The following is a 26,630-nucleotide window of genomic DNA, read 5'->3' as shown; positions in this document are numbered from 1 at the left end:
GCTTGAGTTATTACTGCATTACTGCAGTTTTATATAAATGTAACTTCATAGAAAATCAGCAGTTTAGAACTATCAGAATGAAGTGATGAATCAAATTCTATAATAATCAAGCTATAAAAGCAAAATGTTTATCATCTCCCAAATATAGCCTAGAATAGTTGCATACCAAGCCAATATTGCCAACCTGTAGTGTAATTTAACTGTATACCATCGTTTTCCCCATTTGTGAAATGCCTATTGCACACTGCTATTGTGAACCTTAGTTAATTAGCATAACATTCTTCGCTTTCCTTACATGGGAACAATCAGCAGAAGTGCTAAATCATCATTTATTTTTGCCAAGTACAAAAAAAAATTAGAACAACAATATCCACCAATCCAATATACCTGAATTACACCCAACATTTTGAAGTATGGACCCTTTGGATCACATCTTATTCCATCTATTAGCTACCTAAAATAACTGAGATACATAAGTGTGATACTATTAGACCTTGTTAGAGTCCTTTAAAATCCACTAAGGCACTTATTTTTGTAACATGCTGTCATCTTAGTCTTAAAATTAAGTCACAATAAAACAGTAAAGAAGAGGAGGATCCTTCCACTTCATGTATTAATTGTTTTTGAGGGGCCCAGGCAAGGTGAAAGTCATCTAAGTACCCTTTGAATGCATAGAGAGGATAGGTGGAGTACAATCAGGCCTTTTGTGTTTGCAAGTGAAGATGTGAGAAGACCTGAGGGCTTCTTCTGGTTATCCCAACAGATTTAATAAATCTAATAAAACTAATCAAATGGGATTTTAGGATGGTAGAAAACAAAATAATCCCATGTCAGTATTAAAAAATGGTTACTGTATTTCTAAACATACCCAAAGTATTAGGTTTAAGATTTTACAAATCTCATGAAAGGATATATGAAACAAGTGATTGCCCAAAACTGCAGGAATCAGCCATGCATCCCAAAGTTAGCTTAGGTTCAAAGTTAGAACTGCTAAATTGAGCTGTTTTTGGATGTATGTACCCGTACAACTTCATTTCATCTAAGGGGCTGAATCAAAATCCTGCTGATTTGCTAGAGAAACCCGAATATACCCAACGAGGAAAAAACATGGAACTGATGCTGCTATATACAGGCCAGCCTTAAATTTGCAGCCACTTTGTTGCAATTCAAAATCTCTAATGTAATACTGGGGCAGCAGCCCCTGCATCCTTGTTGCATGAAGGTAGGATCACCAGATCACCATGGGTTTAGCCTATCCTCAACTGCCTTATATCACAACCTATTTGGAGCCCTCTCCTGGCCACATGGCTGATATGGAGGCTCGGTGGCTGCACCCCAGAACAGAGTTTCACTTCAAAAGATGCAGAGGTACAATTGGTGTATCTTGTCATCAGGAAATGCTCTATTTAAAAAAACCTTCTGTTCAGACCGTTTAATATCCCCTTTAAATTCCAACTCAAAATAAAGGATAGAGAACAAATCCTGCTAAATTTTAACCTAATATTTCCTATAAACTAAGGCAGAGACAACTATACACTATTACTGGAGTATTTCTCATTTAATCCATGTTACACTATTTTCTGAAGCTTCTAAAGGAATTTTGTTTCATTACTGTTTTTAAAGTGAGACTTCCTTGGGAAGAACTAAGAAGGCTTTCACAGGTGACTAGTTCATCAATATTCAACTGGAAAATTAGAAGTGCTAGGATTCTGTTAAACTATCTTCAGAAACTATAATACAAGAAAATTCTCAAATGATTGATAAAATATAATTATCTTTTCTGGAGGCTCCCCATATTATTAAAAAACTGTTTAACAATATTTAACTTAGTTGTACTCATACATGGCACATATGCCAGCAAACAATATCTGACATCAGCACATCAATTCAAATGGTTACAACAGGGAGTTAGAGCAGAGAAGAGAAAAGCACTAAGGAAGAATAAAAGTAGCACACACCAATCTGGAGAATGGTTCAATACACCAATTACAGACAGTAGTACTGTACACCAGGTGGTACTGGTGATGCCTTAATGTGGTTTGAAAAAGTGGTGCAGTTAATTGGCTACTCCTACTGGTAATAGCAACAAAGGGCCAGCTTTTAACAGAGAAAAGAAAGGAGTAGAACGGGGCAGGCAATTGTTTCAGGCAGAGGGCCGCTTACGGAGTTTTGGCAGGCCTTCCAGGGCCACATGACAGGCAGCCAGGGGCAGATAAATATTAATTTTTTAGGGGTCCCATGGGCCAGATGGAATAGCCTGGCAGGCCGCATCTGGCCTGCGGGCAGCATTTTGCCCACCCCTGGAGTAGGAGGACTGAAGAGACCATAGCAAAACTAGTAGGGGGCATGTCCTCACGAGCTGGAATATGAGTTTCCCTGGGGACAAACAGCAGTGGCACGTGCTGTCCCCAGGGAACACCTGTACACATGCGCTCTGGCATGTGGCACGTTTCCCTGGGTGGGGTAGGGAAAGCTGCGGTCAGCACCTGGGCTAGCCCTAGCAGCCTTACCTGAGATCCTGGGGGCTATGGCTCTGGGGGTTGCAGCTGCAGCAATCCAGCACCCAGTGTGTGGCTCCAGCCGGCCAGGCTCCAGTTTTGGGCAGTGCATGCTGCTGCCATGTGTGATGCCCTGCTCTTTTTTTTTTTTTTAAGGCATGGGTTTCTTTGACACGGGCATCTCCTGGTGTCAAAAAAACCCCAACCCCACAGCACAGGGAACACTTGCACGTGTAGCATGAGGTGCTGCAGACGGGTCTGTGGCGCTGCATAGACCCGTGCATGCTTGCCTGGACGTGCCCATAGAGTGCATGGGGGAAGCAGAGAGAAAATGAAGAGAGAAAATTAAGGTGTTACCATACAAGCACAAAGTACAGAAGATAGATTTTGTGGCTGGCACAGAAAACTAGAGGTAATGGCCAAGTGAGGACAGGGGGTTGCAAAGACATTTCCAGGGTAAGCCACATTGCAACACTGAAGCCTGGTGCCTAGAGGAGCCAGGTCAATTGTTTCTGGACTTACCTGATTTTGCTTCAGGACAGACACTTGCTTCTGAAAGCAGATGTTCTCCTCTTCCAGCTCCGTGTAGTCTTGCAGCAAACGAGCTTCTCGGAATTTATATTCCTTGATGTCATCTCGCAAGCGGCCCCTTTGGATCTCCACATTCTGATTTACCTGAAAAGGAAGCAGCAGCAGCATACATTTTATACAGAGAGCAGTGATAAATGGTATTTTTTAAAAGCAAACTTGCACGTATTCTCCATGTAATGAGGCTAACTAACAATTTCTTTTTCATTTCTGAACTAACACTATAGGAAATTAAAGTAATTTGCACAACAGTTATTTTCTGTTTGCTTATCTTGTGCATAACCACCCCTCTGCTCATACAGGTTTTCACCCAAGGGAAAAAAAAGTGGCACTCATATAAGGACTCTCTCAGGCTGTGGCAGCAGGCTGAAAGTTTTGTAGTTGCGAGTCTGAAGTTACACATCTGGGCTCTGTAGTTTCAGATGTCTCTAAGTACCTACACGCAAACATTTCACCCATTGCTTGCGAGTTTCACCAGGACTTCCACGCTATACTGACAATGCAGCACAGTCATTTGGGGATACTGCACTGAAATAGACTGTATTTGACGCTGAAGGAAGTCCCACCAAGTCTAATAAAAGCCAAAGATGTCAACTCAGAAGAGACTGGGGAACCCTGGTGCATTGAATAGCATTCCCTCCTTCAATAAAGACACTTACACAAGAATTTGAGAAGCAAAGAGCAATGCTATTTTCATATACTCATGACTGAAAAGCATGTTGAGATTCATGAGAATGAAAAAAAAGTACACAACTTGAGTTTTACATAGACTGAGTGCAAATAAACAGACATTACAATTGCTGAGTGAACACAAATGCCAACTGCTTGAATAGCACATTCTAACCATATTTTTACCACTCCATATTTTTTCACCAATAGTTTTGTTTGAGCTATGTTATACCACTCACCTTGAATGAAAGCAAAGGAAAAAGTATGTTCTCTGTTAGTGAAAATATTTTCAGAAGGAAAATTGTTGAAAAAAAAATGAACAAAAAACAGCCAAAAAATTGTGAGAAAACATTTTAGCAGCTGTACACTTCAAGGAGATAAAAGCCTTCCGAAGCAACTATGAAATGGCTCACAAACAAACAAGCTGATAAGGGGGTGTTGATTGTTATACTGTATTTGGGCTAGAACAGAGGTTCTCAAACTGTGGTCTGTAGACCACCACTGACTGGTCCCTGAGCTCCATTCAGGTCGTCTACAGAAATGTGACCCAAAGCTAGAACTGACAAACATTACACCCGACTTCCCAGAACTTTGCTAAAAAAAACCAAGCACATCCATAGCATTAGAAATACAAGAAGACTACTGCTTTTAAAATATGAGTTGTGTGCTTTGATTTGTAGAACAAAAAAAAGTTTAAGTGGTCCAGTGAGACCCACAGCAATTTTCAAGTGGTCCTTGAAAAAAAAAAGTTTGAGAACCACTAGGCTAGAACATCTCATCTCTGCTGTCATTAATCCAGAAACTGAGCTAATATAGCAAGCATTCCACTTCTTTTCCAGAGTTCATATGTAAACTAATCCAGAGAGCTACATGGGATTTTTTTTTTTAACAGGTATATCTCTAGATGGAAATAAGACTATCAATGCTGCCTGCAGATGAATAAAAAAGCTCTGCATATGAATCAGCAAACTTTTAATCCGAGTGTGTAACAGACACACCCAGCACAAAGCACAAGTGTTAAAAAGGCAGTCACAGAAAGGACAACACAAAGAAAATAAGTCTGCTGCCGGAAGATATGCCAACCCAGTCTGTTGTGTTTCCACGGGAACATGGATCACCTGAACAAGTGCAATAAAAGGTAAAGGATAGCTCTCTCTCATATCAAGTCAGTCTTCCAACTAAATCAGCTTACTTACTTCGAGCAGACAAGAAAAGAGTGTCCAACTCCCCAGCACAGTGAGTTACTAAAGTGATGTTGATTGCTAAAAACAGACACCAGATTACAATTAACAATGCAAATGAAAGGTCATTACATCTCATTCCACAGCATACATCACAGCCCTGCAATAGTACTCCCAACTTCAGTGGCGCAAAGTTTTAAAATAGCATTTCCTCTCCTTAACCAGAGCTATATATGAGAGAAATTGATTCAGAACAGTTTTGTTTTATTTCATAAGCATTTTACTTTAAGAGTAGGGTGTCAGTGCAAAAGCAAACTGGAGCTTAGGTTCAGCTGATTGATTCATGCAATTTCTAACAAACCACAGTTAGGCAAAGTTTACGAACTGCAGTAGCCTCTCCAGCCCTCCTTTGCCTTCCCAATTGTCTCAAACAAAGCAAGTTCACCTAGTTTGAAACTGAAGTTGTGTAGAACAGTTGTTATGATTTTGTGCTTCAATGCCTTTCATTCAATAATCTAAAAGCAGTTCACAAGCAGTAATGAATAAAATTTCAAAGCAGCCTTCTGGGGTACAAAGGAGTACTGGTTTTCCCCACTCCCACCCACAGATGTGTCAGAACTCCCTTCTCTTCAAGTGTCATTTGCACATCAGCAGGAAAGAAGAATCCAAATGTAAATACCTGAAGCAATTAAAAAAGCTAAAACCCACAACAGGCTTCTGGACCAGAATCATTTGCGTGGTAGTTGCCGTTTGGAGACTTTTACCAAATTAAGAGCGCAGAGAGTTGTTCTAAAATCAATGCAAACCTCTTGTGAGTAAGAGGCCTAGATCTGTAACTTCACACCAAAGAAGTCACAAAGTGTTTTCTCTTCCTTGGTTGTAACCTCAGCAAGGAGAAGACCTGAAGAAATCACTAAAACTGATACTTTTCAGAGAGACAGTGGGTTTAGAGCACAGAGCATCCTAAGTCATCTCCTGCTGTTGCATGCGAGTTAAGCAGGCCTAAGAAATTATACTGTAATATTTTCCTTCTCTACTTCGTATAAGATAATATTTGAATGCATACAAGAGCCCAGATTTAAAAAGAGTTGGCTTCCTGACCAAGGAAAAAAGAAGAGAGAACTTAGATTCACTGGCTGAATAGCTGACTATGCAGTTAGATTGCTCCGACTACTAATTAAATGTCTGTGTTGCAGAGGTTCAAATCCAGTTCCCTACCCTCTCATCCAGATTCTCTCTTTCAGGTTGGAGAAATCATTTATTTCCCCAAGCTCTCTACATATACTGTATCATTTTAAACCCACTGAGTGCACAGATTGAATCTACTGCTTAGACTGCACAAAGTCTGTATTGAAGAACTGGTATCACATAGAACAGAACCTGGCACTACAGGATATCAACACGTCAGAACTTCCTCTTCTCTCCAACTAAAGATATCATCTGCTACACAAATCTTCCATCTCATCCTACACAAGAGAGGATGAAACTGAATGCATCCTAAAATGGTTTTGCTCACTTCAAAGCGCACAAACCATTTCTCTGTGCTGTCCATCAACCCTATCACAGTAACAGTAAGGGTGAATTTCTGCTCTCAGTTTCCTATTAGTTACTTTCTGACAGTGACCTCCATTTTATAGCACAGATGTTAGCCATAAACTGTAAAAAAAATTCTTAGCATTAAACTAGGCATGGTCAACTACATGCTACCAGTTTTAGAGGCATAGGTCTCACCACTGAAGCCAATTGTTCCACAGCCTTTGGCACATAAGCTAAATCAAGTTTCTTTCCTGCCCCCCAGTTGAAGACAATGGACACTTAACATCTGAGAATAGCTACTCTAACTTGGAAAAATCTGTTCCACACACAAGGTGTAACTGGTGTCCTTTCAAGGTTAGCGCAAGTTGTGGCAGTGACTTTAGTAAGGCCAAGATCTGACCCACAGGAAGACTGTAACTTTGGTGTCTAGAAGTAAGAAATTCTCTCTTCAGTTCTTCAGTGTACATGCTTAGTGCAGAGATAAGCCCAGGTGATCAGCACCTAGTCTGGACATCAAGGTTAGCCGAGCTAAGTGTAAGCAGCCACCTCTCGGTAAATGTTATGCCATGTACAAACATTAATACAACCCAAGTTTAGCTTGGTTTAACTTTAGGACGCGTCTAAATTTTACAGCAAAAATTACGACCCAGAGTGCATGCAGCACTACAGTTTATGCCCCAGACAGGGCAGCTAAACTTGGGTTGAAAGTATACAAAAGCATAGATGAGAGGGCTGTGTTTGTGGGCAGATGTTGATTAGGGTAATAACCATAAGAGCCCATGTGCCTGATGCTGGCTCCATTTTCCTGGACTGGATTATTTGGGGGTTCTCACTAGGGCGTAGATGCTTGCATGTATAGGTTGAGCAACAGCTAATAAGAAGGTTAGGACTAAACCTTTATTGTTATTTGGGTGATTTAACACCTGTGTTTTGTTTACATATAATAACTGTCGTGCAATCTTCTCTCATTCTCTTTATTTTAATCAATTTGTCATATTGAAATTTTTTTTTTAATTCTTACCTATTTTAGCCTATATTAATAATTTGTCAAAAATTTAAAAAATTAATGTTTTACCTATTTTAGCCTACATTAATAATGTCAAAAAAATTAAAACAATTTTTTAATTTTTTACCTATTTTAGCCTACATTTATAATTTTTTGTTATTTTATCAATTTTTTTTTTAATTGTTTTTACCTATTTTTTCTTTGTGTTTCCACTGGATATGGAGTCCCAAAAAAATTCAACATCAGGTCATTTTTATAACTTACCAGTTTCAACTCAGTGTCTATAGTGCAGGGGTGGGCAAAGTACAGCTCACCAAGGGAATTTATGTGGCCTATGGCAAGTCCTTTGGAAGGACCTGCCGTAAAAGCCTGAGCCAGGCTTCTTATATGTAGCCATTAGAGAAGAAGAAAAAAGGAATGGGGAAAAAAGAACAAAAAACAGAAGCAGAGGAAGATGGTGAAAATTCTGTTAGTTTAGATACCATTTTCTCATCTAACATGCACCTTTTCCCCCAAAAAACAGCTACTGGAAATTGGAGCATGCGCTACACATAAGAAATACGGTAAGAACAGTTTCTGCAGCTTACCTGACAAAAGTAAAGTCTGTAGCAATGCACACTAAGCAGAACAATGGGCAGGCTCAGCTCCCCAGCTGCCACAACTCAATTACTTACTGTAAGGAAAGATAATGAAGTTTATTTCCTACCTGTGGGGACTTTTCACCATCTTGTACCATCTATACTTTTCCCAGAGTCTGACGAAGGGACTTTGATCCCGAAAGCTTGCAGAAAAGGCCAATTTTCTTGCGATTTCCCAATTGGTCTAATAAAAGGTATCTTTTTGGAACCAAGAGTTCTAGTTTTTATACGTAAGGAAAGATGGTTTTAGAAGGGAGAAAGGAGAAAAAAGAAGGGACATATATAAATCTGAGGCATATAGCATGCAAGGAAATATGGTAATGTACGTGTGGTCAATCTGCCAAGTTTGGAGCTGTTAATTAACATTTATGCTCACATCAAACTTGGGTGGGCTAATTACACAAGAAAAGTCTCAGATTTCCTATTCTCTTCATGCAACCTTTACTTATCACTCCCAGAGAGACCATCAGCAAATCATAAATTTAAAGACTTGGAAGTAGGCAGATAAGGTTCTTTTGGTGGATGTGATACAATTTTTCCAACTATTCAGCTGGTCTAATAAAAGATATTGCATCTACCCAAAGAACCTTGCCTGCCTATGTACTTAGACCAACACGGCTACAACCAACAACCCTAAAGACTTGGAAATGACTTTGTATTAGACTATCACAAGTTGCATCTGTCCTCATCTTGCAAAAATGCAATTCAAGGGTAGCTCAGCCTTCTAAATTAGGTTGGCAAGGCACCCATTTTTCAGCCAATAAAGACACAACCAAGTTAACAAAAATCAGTGACCTGTATCTAAAGGGTTGTTTTTTTCTTACTGCCTTGGGTATCAGTATGTAATACATTCAACTTACCTAGCAGGCTATTTTTAAAAATACATGGCACCTGTGGGAACTCTAATTGGCAACAGCACCATAAACCTACAGGCAGCTAAAATAAGAAATACAATATGACAATTTGTTTAAACTACTATCACCTGCTCAGATATCTCCTTTTTTCTTTTTTTTTTTTTTAAACAGAACCATGGTAACAGATGCATAGTGTTAAAAGTCTGGGCAATGGGTATGAGAAAGAGTTCAGGAAACAGGTCTCATCTCCCAAAGGTACTGTCCAAGATAAGAAAGTCACGTAATAGAGGAGAGGGAGAAGGGGGGAGGGGGAGATAAAAGACCCCAATTGGGATAGGGGAAGGGAAGGGGAGAGGGAGAGGAAGAAGGAGAAAGGGGAGGAGGGGTAGGCCCCATCTGGGGCCTTGTATCTGGGGAGAATGTGAAATCCTCCGGCCAGGGGGATCAAAGACTTTTCATACAGATTGGTTAAGAGAAAAACTGGAGTGTGGCACTCCCTGACTAGATGTCATGTGGGGGGATACAAGATGAGCTAAGATGGGTTAGGGAGGAGTAGCTGCTGAAGAGTGAATCTCCTCCAAGGGAGAAAGAATTTGCAGATAGCGAAAGGGGAAACTGAGGTAGAGGAGAGAGGGAGGGAGAGCTGTCCTAGTGTATGGGAACTCCTCTCTCCTCCTTTTCTTCCCCTTTTTCTGAGGTTTTAAGGGATTAGTACTGAGGAAGAGGGTATTGATTCCTTGGGTTGGCTGGCCAGGAATTAGGCCTGGCAGTTTTAGACAGGATTGAAACCTGGGAGTTTCTAATCCTGCCAACTCTGGGCTGGGGTTCAGGTTTGCAATTTTCTGCTCCCAGTGAAGCTGTGGACCTAAACTGCCTGCAGCCCAGGTCTAGAGGGTAAGTCTGTTCCAGCCAAGCTGTTTGGTTGGGTCAGCTGTAGCTAGTGATCAACCTGGCTCCCTTTGGAGCTTGTCCTACAGTTTTTGTTCCAGCAGGCTATCTAAACCAGCCCAGAAGTTTTGGGGGGCATGCATGCTGGCTAGAGCTGCAGTCATCCCCTCTCCCCCCTCCACACACACAGACACACACTTCTTCATGGGAGCAAACGTCGGCACTCTACTACTTCTCCAGGAGCAACAGAGCCCCTTGCAATGCAGAAGGACCCACACTCTCAAGCAGCTCCCCATGGCTCAGTGAACCCAAGGAGCAGCTCACAGGACTCCCTGGTGTGGGTCTCCCTCTCCAGTCCATTGCTGAAGGGCAGGTATAGGAGAGCAGGCACCTGGAACTACCCACCGGGGAGCCCTATGTCCCAGAGTCCCTGAATATGGGTGAAGCCTCCACCCACCTATAGACTTTGCTTTGTAGTTAATAAGGTTTTAAAATTATGTTTAGTGTTTTCTTTTGTTTTGTTTTTATTGTTTGCAATACATTTGGGGTTTTGTGTTTACATGGCTTGTGAGGAGGAGGTTTTGTGTATACAGGACACCCCAGCAAATTTAGTGCTCCCAGATTTCCGGGTGGGGCTCAAGCCAGTGGTATAAGATAGGGGGTACGCCAAAACGTGAACCTGGCCCTTCTTGCTGCTGAGAGGTGCCCAGCAGAAGGGTTACAACAGTATGTTTGTAAGGACAGGATTTGCCTCTTTCTTTTTAGGTCAGATTCAGGTCTCCCACTATAGTAAACTTTGCTTGGAGCCATTTTACATGTAGCTTTCACACATTTGCTCTCACATTTTCAGCTGTCACCAGTCACCATAGCAGATAAATATCCTCTACAAACAAAATTCCAGTTATATATTTAGCATGTAATTTAATTCAGCTCTTCTCAGTAACCCAGCATCACTAATGGAAATATGCATGAAAAGATCTAAGAAAGTCTTCTAAAGAGGGACTGCGCACTAAGAAGATTGCACTTGCTATGGGATATCAGTAAATAATGATCCCCTAAGGAACTGCACTAAGAGGAGCACAAATTAGAAAGAATCTTATACAAGGCCTGGTACAACTAGTTCCAACATCAGTTTAAAAAAGGTGTTGAAAAGACAACTTTATTAATATTTCTCTCTCTACAACCATTTTAGCAACTAGCATTCCACAGTATTTGTGGCTCCAGGTGCACTGACTACCAAGTTGGATTCTCAGTGCAAATCTCCAGAGGTTAAATTTGAGGCCCCTGAATGGGTAAGGCCTCCTCCTAGGCACTCCAATCATACAAATACTATTTAGCCTACAAAGTCAAGCATTTGAAAGTTACAAACATGCCAGATTTATGACTACCCATGCAATATTTATTCTGTCAGCTTGTATATCCATCTTGCGTGCTTAATGAGGCAGGCACCCCATAGCAAAATAGCGTATGATTGCATAATTAGAGACTATTATAATGTATACCCACAGAGGGACCAAATTAAGGTTGCCCAGGAAAGCAGAAAACTGGGACTTCCTAACTTTCAAGTGTGGGACTGCTACCCAAATCAAACACTTCTGGTACAGATTTCAACGTAAAACATTATATTATGTGAAACTGTTTCAACCGCCTCTTTATGCCTGAACAGTGGGTTTTGAAGCCTGAACGCTAAGCACTGCAGCGCATGCCAGCACTAACAACATTAGCTGACAGCAGGAGAAAATCCCACAAGTGGCAGAGATAGGTTGCTATCAGCACCTATGAGAGGAGCCTGACAATCTCTTACAATACCACAGATGCTGGGGCAGCTTCAGCCTCCCATAACTGAAATTTATGTTTACACTATTAGTGGTAATCTCTTGTTTTTGACACACCTTTCTTACAAAATGTGTAGTCATATTATGGTCATACTTCTGTCACCCCGCCCCCCCCCAAATTTCCACCAAGGTTAATCCGTGCCCTAGGATGCTTTTTGTAAGGGGATGTTCCTGGAAGAAAGCAAAGCAGTCCTGCACCATATTCTTCCTCAAAAACTGCCCTTGAAGCCACTTGCAGCCAAGTATAACTTGAAATAACTATAAGAGTGACCAGACCTGACCAAGTCTGGTCACAGGGCTAGAGAGGCTGGGAAATAAGAATGCAAAGTAACTCAATCATGTTGGGCCAACACCACACCTGTACCTGCCTCTCACTTCATCCCCCTTCCCGTTCCTCTCCCACAGTTATTTAGGGGGCAGTCTCCTTGCACTGAAAAATTAGAAAAGAGAGTTATGGTTCCCCCCCCACAACCTTAATACATATGCACAATGGGCCAAATTATGATAAAGTCTTTAGTCAGACTTTCATATTCTTAAAAAACGGCATATAGGGAAATGCCTCTGGGATGGAGGTAGACAACAAAGAGATGGCAGTTAAAATGATGATGAGCCTCCTCCACTTTGCCGCAGTGAACTACAGTGTTCAGCTTATCCACAGCTCTAAAGAGGATGCCCCACAGTTATAACTGTATTATTCTGGATCTTATAGCCAGGGATCCTGTTTTTCCCAAAAAACCCCCAAAATCCATGATTAAAAAGAAAACCACAGATTAATAGCTCACATGACTGGAGCACTCTCATGGATACGTATAAACTGTTCAGGAAGGATGTTTCAGAAAAGATTTGGAGATTTGGAAGGCAGTCTTTCAAGGAAACAGAAACTGAGAAGAGGGAGGGGGAGCAGGGGGAAAAAGACTAACATCTATAGCTGGCCAGTGACTCTGATCTTTCCCTGAGTCCCCTTCCAGTCACAGTGCTCTGCGGGAGGGACATAGAAACAACATATAAGCCTCTTGTCTGCAGCCTTTCTTTCCCTTTTGAGAGCCTGAGCAATGGCGTCTGAAAGATACTACTGGACTGGCTTGGCTTCTTAGTCAGTCTTCTACTAGTTTCTGTTCTCGGAAAGGATTGGATACAGTTTACTAATTATCCTTGCCTAGAATCCCTGTACTTATCGCTATCCAATACATTTCTTTCACCTTATTCTTCCCCCAAAAACCTATTTGTTTTTGTTATTTTTCCCCCCACACTTTAATACAGTACACACACACATACAGAAAACAGAGATGATGACATTTTAGTCAAACACATACCGTAATCAGAAAAGAAGAGATATTAATTACACCCACATACAGTACACAGAGAAGAATAGTCAGACACATACAGTAATCAGAAAAGAAGAGCTATTAGTTAGTTACACACACACACACACACACAGAAGAAATATTACAGCTGCACACACATACATTCCAGCATAGCAAAGATTAATATGAAGCATGCTAGAAAGGCAGGTGCCACATCTTCTGGCAGGGGAGGGAGAGGGGCTAGAGGCCAATTCCCCTCCCCCCCCAAACACAGACGCTTCCTCTTTCCTGACAATGAGGAGTCTTCTGCTGCCAGTGGGAGCACGGAGGTGGGAGCAATACCTGTCCCTGCACCTGTACCACCTCCCTTAACACCAGAAATAGACACTAGCAGCAGAATGACAGTCTCCTCCACCCCAATTTCATCTCCCAGAGTGAGCCTCCCAGTGCCAGAGGAGGAGCTGGATCTGGAAGCAGGGAACCTGAGCACATTTCCAAAATAAATTCCGGGGAATGAGGGGGGAATCCGAGTTTGTGCTCCACAACCTTCAAAAGCTCCCCTAGAGCCAGGTCTCCTTCTCCAAAAAGCACCTCGGAGGAGGTTGAGGTTGTGAAGTCAAGTAGCTCAGCTAAGTCAGCTCCTGCTGTTGTTGTGCCTCTGCCTATTGAGGAGCGGGATAAGGCAGGATCCCTATCCTCAACCCAGAAGCAGGGCGTAGTGTAGTGTGGGATCATTTTGAGGTGGCAGATGACCTCAAGTATGCTATCTGCCAGCACTGCTGAAGGCAGATCAGCCAGGCAAGGACGTGAAACACTTCACCAGCACAGCGATGCTGCTGCATCTCAGGAGGCACCACCCCCTTGCTCCTCCTCAGCCTGGCACCAGCGGAAGCATGTCCAAAGGGAAGTCCTCCTCTCACTCCAAAGCCCTTGTCCCCAAAAAGCAGAAGCAGGCCACCCTGAAGCAGAGGGAAAGCTGCAGACAAAGGGGAGGGCACATTCCAAAGGCGAGTGAGGTCACCCAGAGCACTGGGGAGATGCTTGACTGGCTAGCCAGCCCTTTTCCTTAGTTGAGCAGCTGGGATTCAGGCAGCTCATGGCCTCATCCTACCAAGTGCCCGCACACATGACCTTTAGCAGGACAGTGGTGCCCTCCCTGTATGAGGCATGCAGGGAGTACTTGAGGGAGAAGCTGCACGAGGGAGGTCCACAGGTAACTTTGCACTTCCTTGGACATCTGGAGTAGCCAGGATGGAGATCATGCCTACCTCTCCCTCATAGGGCACTGGTGTGATCAGTCAGGCTGTCGGTGGGCTCCTTCAAGCGGAGGTGATAGATGAGTCCCACGTGGCAAGGGAGATCACGGTGGCCGTGAACCGCATGGTGCAAGGGCAACTCATTGGACAGGGCAAGCTCACCCACGGGTGCCTGGTCACCAACAATAGGGCCAATATGGTCAAGGTGGTCCATGATGCCAACCTTGCTGGCATCTACTGTATGGCACACAAGTTCCACCTCATAGTCAGGGATGCCTTGAGGGAGACAGGGCTGCCAGCAAGGGTGCTGTCACAACCAGCCAGCTCATTTCAAAATGCAGGACAGTGGAGGGCTACTTCCACCGCAGCATCATGGGGAGCAAGATGCTGTAGGACAAACAGACAGAGCTGAGCATCCCACAGCACAAAATCATGCAAGATGTGGAGACTCGGTGGAACTCCACATATCTGATGCTGGAAAGGCTGGTCGAGCAACAGAAGCCATCAGTGAGATTGGAATCAGTGGCCCCCTTAAAGCACAGTGGGATATCATCTCCCAGACCTTGGTGGTCCTCAAGCTGTTCCTCAAGAGCACTAAGATCCTCAGTGCTGGTGATGCCCTCCTTAGCCAGGTGATTCCTGTAGTCAAGGGGCTTGAGAATCAAATAGAGAAGTTCCAGGGGATCAATGTTTCTGGCTGGGGCAAGTCGCTTTCACGAGACATGCAGGCACTGGTGAAGCGGCTGAAGAAGGGCATCAAAAAATGGCTGGATCCATTACAGTCCAGTATAGTCCATGGGCATGTGTGACCCAAGGGTGAAGGGGAACATGTGTAGCACCAAAAACCCTCAATCACTGGATGGAGGTGCTGGCGAACAGAGTCAGGGAGGCAGAAGTGCAGTGGCGAGGGGATGTGGAAGAGGGGGATCCACTTTCCTGTGCCAGCACTCCCATCACCAGCCAGTCTCCTCCATGCCAGTCACTGCCAATGTGGACCAATGGCATGGCTTCAATGTTGGGGTCCAGGCGCACCAAACCCCAGCCTCGGGCAGGTAGCACCAAAGCTTCAGTAGCTACCTCTCTCACCGAGGATGTGGAGCTGCTGGATGGTGACCCCGTGGCCTATTTGGCCACCCACAGCCAGATGTGGCAGGATCTGGCCACAGTTGCCCAGGAAGACCTGTCCTGTCCACTGACCCTCCAAGTGAGAGGTTGTTCAATATTGCTGGGGATGTTGTGACATACCACCACACCTGCTTGGATCCTGGTTTGGTGGAGCAGGTGGTGTCCCTAAAGGTGAACCTCCCACTGCTGGGGCTCCCCCAAGCTCCACCTGCAGATGGACTGAGTGCCACCCTCCTCATTCTGTCCACATCTATTTCCATTTTTTTTTAAACCATTTAATGCCCTGCTCTCAGAGCGGGAGACAGCATTCACTGCATCACCAGCCAGCAGGGAAAGCACATCTCCCTGCTAAGCTCCTGTGCCAGGACTAACTTGGAGGTATGAGCTGGGGCTATGAGGAAGGAGGAGGCTCCAGGTCCTGGGCATGACCTAAAACTGCACCCTGCCAGGGTCAGGAGGCTTGGTGGAACTGCTGGTAGTGCAGCAGCCCCCAAGAAAATGCCAAGACCAAGGACCTCCCCGGTGAAAGATGGGTGGGAGGCACCTTATAACCTCCAGCCATCACATGCATGCACAGTCCTCGCTGGGGAAAGCCCAGACCTGTAAGATCTTTGAGAAGCCTGAGGCTTGCTGGTTGCAGTGGAGGCTCCAGGGGAGCTTAGCTGCCTGGGATGCCATCTGGCTTTTGGGTTTAAAACTGTTTGTCAGGCTGAGGAAACATGGAGTTCATGTATGTGTGCTCTTCCTGGATAGAAGGAATAGTAAAGAAGCCAGAGGCTGGCACACAATGCAGGCAAGAAAGCCAGTCAGTGAGGATGTAAACTGAGGCATCACGGGGTGAGAGACAGACTGGGAAGGTGGAGGGGAGGATGGAAATGGGATGTAGCAGGTAAAAGTGGAGAGGTACCTGCTACCTGAGGAGTCAGATGTCCGGCAGGTTGTAGTGTGTCAAAAATCCAATGTCTATATTGAGTCCATGAGTTTCTGTATCTAGGAGGTTGATAAAGTGAAGTTCATAGGCCGGACTGTGAAAAGTGGTTTGTAAGTGCTTTGAGGATCAGGACTGAGAGACTAGAGACGGAGTGGTTTTCTTGTGAGAAATGTTCCCCCACAGGTAGCTGGATATTCTTGTCTTTGATAGATTCTGGTTTGCAGTTTGTGGGGGTACTGGAGATCTGTTGGGAGGTTTTGCATTTCTTGTCATGGCATAGTCTGGATCCATTCAGTGTGTTTTGGGCTGTAGGAATTTGGCTTCTGGTGATGAGGTTAGTGAGGTTTGGTGCTTGTTTTAATTTACAAATGCACACAAGTGACATAAGTTTTGCTTTCAAAAGTTTGAGGTGCAGTTTCACAGAAACCCCTGCATCACTCTGCCTAAAAGCTGGAAGGCCTCATGTCCACGTGAGGAGCTATGTATTTGCACCCTCAGACAGGTGCTAATGAGGGTGGTCATTTAATGCCCCACTCTCAGAGCTGGATGCAGCAGTTTAGTTTCTCACCAGCCAGCAGGGGAAGAACATCTCCCTACTGAGCTCCCATGCCAGGAAGAACTTGGGAGGTATAAGGGCTGGGGCTATATGGGGAAGGAGCTCCACATCACCCTGGGCATGACCAAACACTGTACCCTGCCAGAGTAGGGAGGTCTGGGTGGGACTGCTGGTGGCACAGGAGCCCCAAGAAGTGCCAGGACCGCAAACCTCCCTGGTGAAAGGCAGGTAGGAGAAGGAGGCGCCTTATAACCTCCAGCCACTGCACAGTCCTGACTGGGGAAAGCCCAGACCTATAAGATCTGTGAGAGGCCTAAGACTTGCTTGTTGCAGTGGAGTTGAGGGTGAGAACAGGGGCTACCATCCCTGCAGGTTTCACCCCGCTGCTCCTTAACACATACAGTGGCACATCACAAGTTTTGCTTGTCAGCACCTTGAGATGAAGCTTCCCAGAAACCCCTGCACCTATCTCCTTGAAACCTGGTAGGCTTCATGGCCTCAGAAGGGGCTACCATTCCTGCTTCCATCCACATCTGCCAAAAAATGACTAAGTTATAGGTATCTCAGTGATTCCCCGTTATAATCTAAGGCCAAATCACCGAATGAGTGACAAATCTAACAAAGCTGATTCAGTCGAATCAATTCGGGACAATAATCCGAATCTCCAAATTGAATCACTGTCCTCTGAATCAGCCGAATCTGAATAGAATACTTCCTTCCCTATTCACACACACCTACTAATCAGTCTCTGCTCTTAACTGACTTTCAGGATGCTATTTCTACTTCATGTACATGACTCCACATTCTAGCTACAACTTCCAAGACATTTAAATAAAGCTGTAGCATTAACTGAGGTTCACTGCAACACTAGAGAACAAAGAAATGTACCATCAGGGATTCCTGTGTCACATCACAGCTTCTCTTAATTAAAAAACACCTATAGCAATACACACTAAGGCATTCAAATCTTCTATAAACTTCTGAACCAACGCCAAGCTGTGCTACAGCACAAATGTTCTTTTAGCATCTCTTGCTTAATATGTAGTTTGCTAATTAACTCTTCAGACTTCTGAACCAATTGAAGAGGCAACTTTCAAAACACAGCCCCCTCAATCCCTTTATTTGTCAAGCCTAATGAGGAGAGCTGACATCTGTGCACACACAGCTGGGACTAGAAACACATCACTGTCTGTTTTCTGCCAGCTTCTATCTGTTTATACTCCTTGTCTGGAACATCTTACTGTCTTCAGTCATGAGCCCACAGCATTTACCATGGCAGCATCACCCATCTCACCAGCCAGCACTACCAAGACAGTACTGGGCAGCCTGGGCAGTACTATGGACTTCTTTGCACTGGGGTGACTACTATTCCATCAAAGCCAACTGTGCTCAGGTACACTACACTGGTGGGAAAAAAAGACCTGCATCTTATGAGCTTTATTGGCATAGCCCTCATTGGTGTGCAAAAGCCTACCACTGCACATATGCCTTCTAAAGTTGAGATTCCACGGAGCCAAGTACATTTTCCAGCTATCCAAACTAACCCATTTTTAAACAAAAACAACTCAGTCAGTTTTGATTCTCTCTCTTTTTTTTTAAACAGTCCAAGTGACTTGCTGACACAGCCAGATCTTGCCCCATACAAAAAAAATACCAGTTTTAAATCAGGAACCACATTTTGAGTTCTGAGAACACAAGACTGCCCCCATCTCTATTCATTACTACTTTTTCATGCTTTTAATTAAAAAAAGAAAGGAGACAAGATTACTTAAGGTAGTTCTTTTGTAGTACATGTACTCCTATTTTCTACACCTATTCCATTCGAGAGTGGGAGTTTAGGATGGAAATGCTGACCTGAACTTAATAGCTACTATGAACAGCATAGTATGGCACCATCATTCTCCTCTCCCCCAAGATACACTGAATTGCTTGCTAAGAACAGCTAAATGCCAGCTGCTTTTCAAATCTGAAATTTAAATGACTGGCAGCAGTCCATGGCCTTCAGTTTTATCAGGAAAATGTTTAACCCTTTTGGTGCACATAAAGGGAACAGTCCATTTAAACCCTTGCAGTGTTATATTCAAAGGATTTCTCTGAAGGTTTTGTTGGGGGGGTGGGGCGAGGTTGTTTGTTTGTTTGTTTCTTTTTTTCATCTTAGCATGCTGAAATATCCTAGTCTTTTGGCCCAATCCCTTCAATCAGCAGTATTGGGAGTGTGTCAGTCATCAATTCTCTGAATGCCATCCAAGCTGCTATCTGAAGAATATACAACAAGAACATAGAAAAATGGAACAGCCATCACAGCAGGTTGACTCTTTCCTAATGAAAATGACAAGGAATGAAGTTTGATTTCAAGTTGTTATGAGCTTCCAAATAACAGCAGAAGAGACCCCTCAAAGACTATGTATGTAGAATGGGAAGAATGCCCCAGGAGTCGAACTGACAGATTTTTTGTATCAAGTGATAGGAAGATAAATCAGCCACTAAGAACTGAAAATTCAGCATGGGGAAGCAAGCCACCTGGCCTGAAGACATCAGGAAAAAAAATGAAAGGAAGTCATAAAAACTGCAGAATCCCAATTAGTTCCAGCCTTTCCCTTCAAGCTATGAGGGGTATCTAACACTAACCCTAGCATGCAGCCACACTTAAACCTGTTCCATCTTGCAGCACTGCCTGATACTTCTGGAGGGCTCAAGCATAAGGACTGCAAGTGGCACAACAGAAGAGTCACAGATTAAAAGATTTCTGTAGAGCTAATTCAGAGCAACTCTCTCCAGAGGTTGAGCAGAGACTCATGGAAGCAACAACGTGCTTGATAATAGCAGGCAAGTCTGGAAGGCCCTAGTGCAGGGGTGGGGGAAAATGCAGCCCACTAGGCCATTCTATCCGGCCCATAGGGCCCCCAAAAACTTAAAAAATTAATATTTAACTGCCCCTGGATGCTTGTCATGTGCCTCTGCCCTAGTGGGACAACAGGTGGAATTTGCATACGTGTCAAAGCCCAGGGAAGACTAAAAGTGCAACAGAGTCTGACAGGATTCAGAAAGGAGAGCTGTCAAGCATAGGGAGACTTCAGTATGGCAGAAGATCATGTCAAAAGGAGCAGGGCTCTGAACTTGTTAGGCAGGAGGCTTGGTGTCTCTGCTACCAGAAGCTGTCACCCTTTCCCCCTTCAGAATTCAAAAAGGGTTCACAATCAAGGTCTTTGCACAGCAGTCATTGCTGGCCCTTGCACAAACACTTTTAGTTACCCAGAATCTGAGCAGACAGCAAGCACCTTCAGGCCCCAGGCATTACTGAATTCTTCAGTACAAGAATCCTCGGGCACCAAAACACCACAAGTCTCACAGCTGACCCAGGTGAAATTCTGGACTTATTCCGGGCAATAGCAAACTCCAGGTATTTCACTTCAGTTGCAATAGTGCCCAGTAATGGAATAAATTTCTGTGGATCTCTTGATATGCAGAATTTTCTCACTGACCTTAGTTTAGGCACTAAACCCTTATGGCAGTGCCAATGCATTGCCCTCATGCTTCTCATACTTAGTTTACATCCACAGAAAAATACTGCTATGAGATCATAAGATGACAAACCCCAGTTCCATTAATAAGACAGCTTAGAAACTAGAAGACAAGAAATAAGATGGAAACCCATTGGTTCACTGTGGTTTCAAAGGCTTTAGATATGCAAGTTTCAGATATTGCCATGGAAGTTTGCAGTCTACTATATACAGATGACATTCTACCTGGAGAGAAATCTAGGGAATTGGTCAACTGGAAGGAAGACAGCTCCTCAGCAACACTTAGCGTTAAGAATACTTGTGGGCAGGGTTTGCTCAGCCAGGCTTATGGGAGGAGCCGTGGGCAAGTGAGATGCAGGCAGGGATGGGCAAGAAGGGCTGGGATTGTGGGGTAGTGACAGCATGACACCATGACTGGGGGCCTGAGCCAGAACTGTGATCTGCTCCCTGCATGTCCCTATAACAGATGCCGTATCTGTGGGCACAGGCATGCGGGGAGTGGATCATGGCTCTGCCATGGGCCCTGGCACATGGTCTCACTGTCCCATGATCCTGGCCTTAGCCCCACCCTTGTCCACCTATTCTACTCCTGGATGCCAGCCCCTGCAGCCCTCTCTCATACGCTTGGCTGAACGTGTCTTGCCCACCACGGTCATGGCTGGTTTCCATGGAGAGACTGGTCAGCTGCTCTGTCCAGTGCAACCAGCAGTGGATGCAGGACAGACAGGTCGGGTCTGGCAGTGATAGAAATGCTAGCAGTGACAGCCAAAAGGAGCTGCTATTGGCAGGGCTCATGGGAAGCAGAATCCAGTCACCGTATCATCCCCACCCTACTGCATGCCCAAAGGTGGCAGGACCAATTGCACACACCATGGCCCAGACTGTCCCCCAAACCTGGGCCACAGTGCTGAGGGACCTGCCACAGGCTAGATAAAAATCCCTTGGCAGGCTGGATGTGGCCAGCAGGCCATGTTTTGTCCACCCCTGCTGTAGAAAGTTAGGCCATCCTTTGTATTTACTGTATCTACTCAAAAAGAAGACAACCCTGATTATAAGATGACCCCCCCCCCCCCATAATAAGATATTATATAAGGAAAATGTATTAGTTTGTTATGATTTTCCATGCAGATAATCTAATTATTAGAGACTTGCCTTGTATTTGTTCCCCTCCCACTGCTACAAGTGGGGGGGAGGTAGAAACCTGGGGCATCAGGTAGCAAAAAGCAGAGTAAAGGGAGAGGAGAGGTAAAATGCATACTATCATGGGCAACTGGTGCCTCCCAAGTCTAGGGGCTGCCAGACTTGGGATTGTTTGTTTGTGTGAAATATGTACGCATAGTATGCAAAGTGGTAACAGAAGGGGAAGCAGTGCATAATCAGCTGATTTCACGCAGCTACAATTTTGAGGAAATGGGGAGTATATCAGACCTCTGTGAAAAGTCCATGGGTGTGGCAACCACTGATTCATTACAACAGGATGGAAGGTTTCATGCAGAGATATAAAAAGAGAAGGTAGGGCTGAAGGTCTTAAAGGATCATAAGAAATTGATGAAAGCAGTAAGGCAGACACACAAGACGGCACCAGTGAGAAACTTCACAGAAGGACAAGTGAAGAAGGTGTGGGGAATGGTGGTGGGTAAGCAACTAAAAGGGGAACATGATGATCTAGCATGGATGGTTGTAAGAAATGTCTTGCCAGTGAGAGAAGTACAACATAGATGGGGACTGATGAGCTCATCAACATGTCCAAGGTATAGGTGCACGGAAGAAGAAACAGCAAGATGCGTTTTCTGAATATACTTATGCAAAGTATGTGTGGCATAGGGTCCACCACTTTGTGTGTCACCAAAATAGACCTGTCATTAGTGCAAGAGATGGTACTATATGGACTCATACCAAAGGACACATTGAGGACTTTATTAGCATGTGTTAAAACTAGTTTATGAAAGTAAGAAACCTCTGGGTGTTTAATGGGTTGGTTTTCAAAAGAGTGCCTGAAGCTTGGGTTGCATAAATTGAAAAACTGCATCAACTGGCACAAGGAAGAAATCGGAGAGGAAGAGGCAGAGAAGAAGTGGAGGAAAAAGGACTGGACTCACTTGTTTCACTGAACCAACAGAGAGGACTGATGGAAGGGGCAAAGAGTTTCATGTGGTTATCGAGGTAACCATTTTTATGGAGTTCGGTATGAAGAAACTATTTTTGTAAGCATTTGTTTTTTTGTGGGAGGTTGATGCATGTTATTTAAGGGTTTAATATATGGAGGTGTATGTTTTGTTGTTTCTGTGGTATGAAGTCTTGGTAAAACAAAGATGCTCATTATGTGTAGCTTTGTAAGTGCGTGTTTTTAATAACATTGAAAAACCACTAAATAAAGGAAAAGAAAAAAAAATTCCCATCAGCATATTTCTGAATGTGGGCCACATGTTTTATAGTCGTGCTCAGTGTTGATTGCATTTATTCAACTTCATAGCAATTTCCATTGCTGAGCACATACCGTTTTTGGCAGCAGTTTAATGATAGACAATACTTAGTGAGATTTCCTTGTATGAAATAAGACAAAGGCCTTTTCCCCCCATGCCAAATGAGGGAGGAAAACATGATCTTGTATTCAAGTAAATATGGTATTCAGGAAAATACAGTGTATTTCCCTTATTTTTAGAACCCCTGCTTTTCAGCCATAGCATCTAATAAAGTCTTGCTTACAAAAGCTTATGGCCATCTGAAGCAGTCTCTAAGGTGTCACCCCACCCTCCCTTCTGCCTGACTTCAGCCTAACATTTACTACCTCTCAGTACAGATTATTAGAAAATGAAGGTAAAACCAACATTTGCCTGTAAATAACATCTGGTGTCTGGAGGAGTTGGAAAACAAAGGGTTACAAGGCAAATACTAAAGTCCAAGTGCAGAACTGGGTCCAACTAACATGCTGCTACTTCTGATAAAGCATGTTTGTTTGGGTTTTTTTTAAATCCATGCCTGTTATCAGCTTCTATGACTAAAAAACATCTCCAAAGCAGTTTCTGGAATTGAAGCCATGATGTTTATTATTTATAATCCTAAATGCTTAAAATGGGGAAGTTGGATTGGATTGTCTGCTCTCTCTCTCAGCCAGTGCAGGATTGTTCCCTGCAACGGAGTACTGGTTTAGAATATCTCATGCATCTGCTATGCTCTTTGGAGGCTCTTCTACAAGCTAAACAAATTACAAAAAACAAGTTCTGCATAACATTCAACATAAGCTTTCTCAGTCTTCATTTCAACTCATTTTCCTAGTTATCTCTCTCTCCTTTCCTTAGCCAAATTACACCTTTCCCCAAACCATTGTTCCAGCCCAACAGTAGCTTTTCATAGCTCTTTTCTAAACTCAGATTTATCATCTTTCCACTATTCAGTCACTAACTGGAATATCCCTGTTGTACTTATATCTATAGAGGGAGAATCACATAACTATCTTCCTGCTCTGTGGGCCAATGCCTCCATAGTTCAAACCTACATTGAGTGTTTTCTTATGTTATCACATCTCAGTGCAAACTCATGTATAATTTGCCTCCTCAGAGACTACAATGAAGAATATATTCCAATTTTAAATAGTTTTAAGTACAAGTTTCTCTTGCTAATTAATGCCTGCCTTTCTCTGCTCTGAGGCCTTAAGAAGTCTGGTCTAGTTTCTCCTCTACTCTAATATTAAAGAACTATTTTAATTTCTATTAATCATTGACAACCACATTCTTGTCAAGCAGACGAAGTTAACATGCTGCCTTCTGTTGCTGTCTGGGAATAAATTCATGGGAGCTTAGTGCCAGACTCTACAAATTAACTCAGATTCAAAGAAAGCCTTTATCAGCTATAATAAATGTTCACAGAACATTTTCATTACAATTATCAAAGAAAGATCAGACATACCCAAGATATCTATCAGGCTCTCTGCCATAACCAAGTTACATAAAAGCATTATATTCAGGCATTGTCTAGCTATAAGCTCTCAACACCAGTGCATTTACATTAAACAAATCTAAACAATGTAATACAGTTTGTTTTCAGAAAGGATCATACCTCTGGGATGGACAAAAACTTCAAACTTTCTCTGTTTAATTCTACTGGAATATAATTAGCTCATGAACTTGTCTTGAACTGTGTGGTAAAGACCAAACACCACATTTATCCGAATTGTTCTGGTGCCATCTGAGATATACTTCTAATTAGTTCTTTTCAAAGACGAGCTTGGTTGTAAGGGAAGTTTTGGCCTATAGAAATGACGGGATTTTAGCATGTACATCATGAGCTGTAACAAACAAACATACATACAACCCTCCCAACCCCCCCCACACACACTTCAAACACTGTCATGTGAAGAAGAAAATGAAGGACATGGCTAAAACAAACAGGTTACAAGCATTTGTTATTCTATTGAGAAAACAGCACCTGATTACAGCAAAGCTTAGTAAAAGCAACAGCCACTTATCCACCTTATTTACCTTGGTAGCAGTTTCCTTGCTTTGTGATCAGATGATGCACCCTATAGCAGCAACAGCCAATGAACAGTAACAGAATATAAAGCACTGACATGTTGCTACTAACAGGCATCAACTGTACAATCTAAAAACGAAGAGGACTATTTTAGTTTGACAGAACAGGTGCAAATTATTCTCAGACTGAAAGGGTCAATTTAGGACTCCCGCTCATAATAAACACAGAGTTGATATGGTGCATCAAGAAAATTTCAAGTTTGGCCTTGCTGAAGTGCAACAATCAGTGTACTGAACCCCTGTTGCTACAAAAAAAACCCCATTCTTGATATGAGTTATGACACAACACAGCACAAGACTATGTAACTGGAAGACTTAAAAAAAACAAAACAAAAACAAACAAACAAACAAAAAAACTATCCTGAATACTCTCAAAGAATTCTTTAAACTGCGGCAGCAGCAGCAGGAGTGCGGCAGCAAGCAGGTAGCTCCTGCAGGCACTGTCAGCTGGCGGGGGTGGGGTGGCGAGCACTGACATGGGCTCAGACACTACCAGCAGCATCAGCAACAGCCAGCGGGGACTGCGGACCGCCCACAGATGCCGCCGGTGCTGTCAGCAGTGGGGTGGCAAGCAGTGACCACCTGCAGGCACTGTAGTGTCAGTGGTGCCTTTTTGTAGGGGGTGCACTGCCATGCTCAGGGGGTGCATGTGCACCTGCGTGCACCCCCTACGTGTCACCCCTGCCCTGAAAACAACCTAAATGTAAGGACAACTCTCCACCTCAGTTGGGGCCACAGAAAAAGCCTGTATATTTCAAAGATTTAAACCAAGCTGAAGCTGGAAGCCAAGCTGTAATGTGACTAAGGATTCCAGTTTTATAGCATCCATGAGCCAGTACCATTTCATGTTAACTTTTCACACAAAATGAACGTTAACTAAAGAGAACTGCCCAAACTGAAGGAAGCCTGCTGCCTAGTTGTTTGAAAGCCAAAAAAGGAAGCAATTAATGCGCATGTTTTTCTCTAGACTTTTCTATTAGTTGTTCAGCACAATAGGGGTTTTAAAAGACGCTGATGATTCACAAAATAACTTTGTATTTTTATGATGACACTGCAGATGAAGTCTCCTGCCCACTTCTCCCAGTTGATCTCGGAAGAGTGCCTCACAGCTACTCTGTCATTTACAGGAACAGAAGCAGATGCAACAATTTGGACACTTGTCAAACAGTGACTAATCAGTGTTTCCAGAGATTTCCTTTGCCTCCCTTATTTTTTATTGTCACCGTCTTCCAACTAACAAAGGCCTCAAAAGTAATGACTGATCCTTAATCATTGTTCATAAACAACTGCACAGAACTAATGCAAATCACAGTGGACATACTAAAAACTGACAAAATTACCCATCCAATTTAGTGAAGTACAACTCACTCCAAAGCACCATATTTCACATAAAAGCTGTATGACTGTCCCGTTATCTAAAAACATACTGCCTTAACCAAGTCCCTTTTGTGTGGTTTTTATACCACTATAAAGCAAATGGTCCTTTTCTAGTCCCACCTTTCCTGAAAACAAAAATAGCCATGGCAGTCTGCAATGATTTCATTAAGAAACATTAATGAAACATGCTTTCCCTTTCAGTTGTATTTAAACCAGGCAAATGGACAATACATGAAAAAAATTGCGATCTTGACTTCATAGATTTCATAGACATTAGGGCTGGAAGGGACCTCGGGAGATCATCGAGTCCAGCCCCCTGCCCAAAGGGCAGGAAGTCA

At 43.4% G+C, this 26,630-nt stretch overlaps 1 protein-coding gene across 6 annotated transcripts in view; it reads right to left on the bottom strand.

Moving 5' to 3' along the window:
* Nucleotides 1-26,630, bottom strand: part of BICD2 (BICD cargo adaptor 2) — a 144,706-nt gene that overhangs the window by 25,587 nt on the left and 92,489 nt on the right. For all 6 annotated transcript variants that reach the window (XM_019536928.1, XM_019536929.1, XM_019536930.1 and 3 more), the window contains exon 3: nucleotides 3,021-3,173. In XM_019536928.1, the coding sequence (XP_019392473.1) occupies nucleotides 3,021-3,173 (153 nt within the window). The remainder of the gene's footprint in view (nucleotides 1-3,020; nucleotides 3,174-26,630) is intronic.

The sequence above is a fragment of the Crocodylus porosus genome, unplaced genomic scaffold (genome assembly GCF_001723895.1).
Source record: "Crocodylus porosus isolate Cpor-Errol unplaced genomic scaffold, CroPor_comp1, whole genome shotgun sequence".
Classification (NCBI taxonomy): Eukaryota; Metazoa; Chordata; order Crocodylia; family Crocodylidae; genus Crocodylus; species Crocodylus porosus.
The sequence above is the reverse complement of the archived record's forward strand: the minus strand, read 5'-3'. Positions and strand labels throughout refer to the sequence as shown.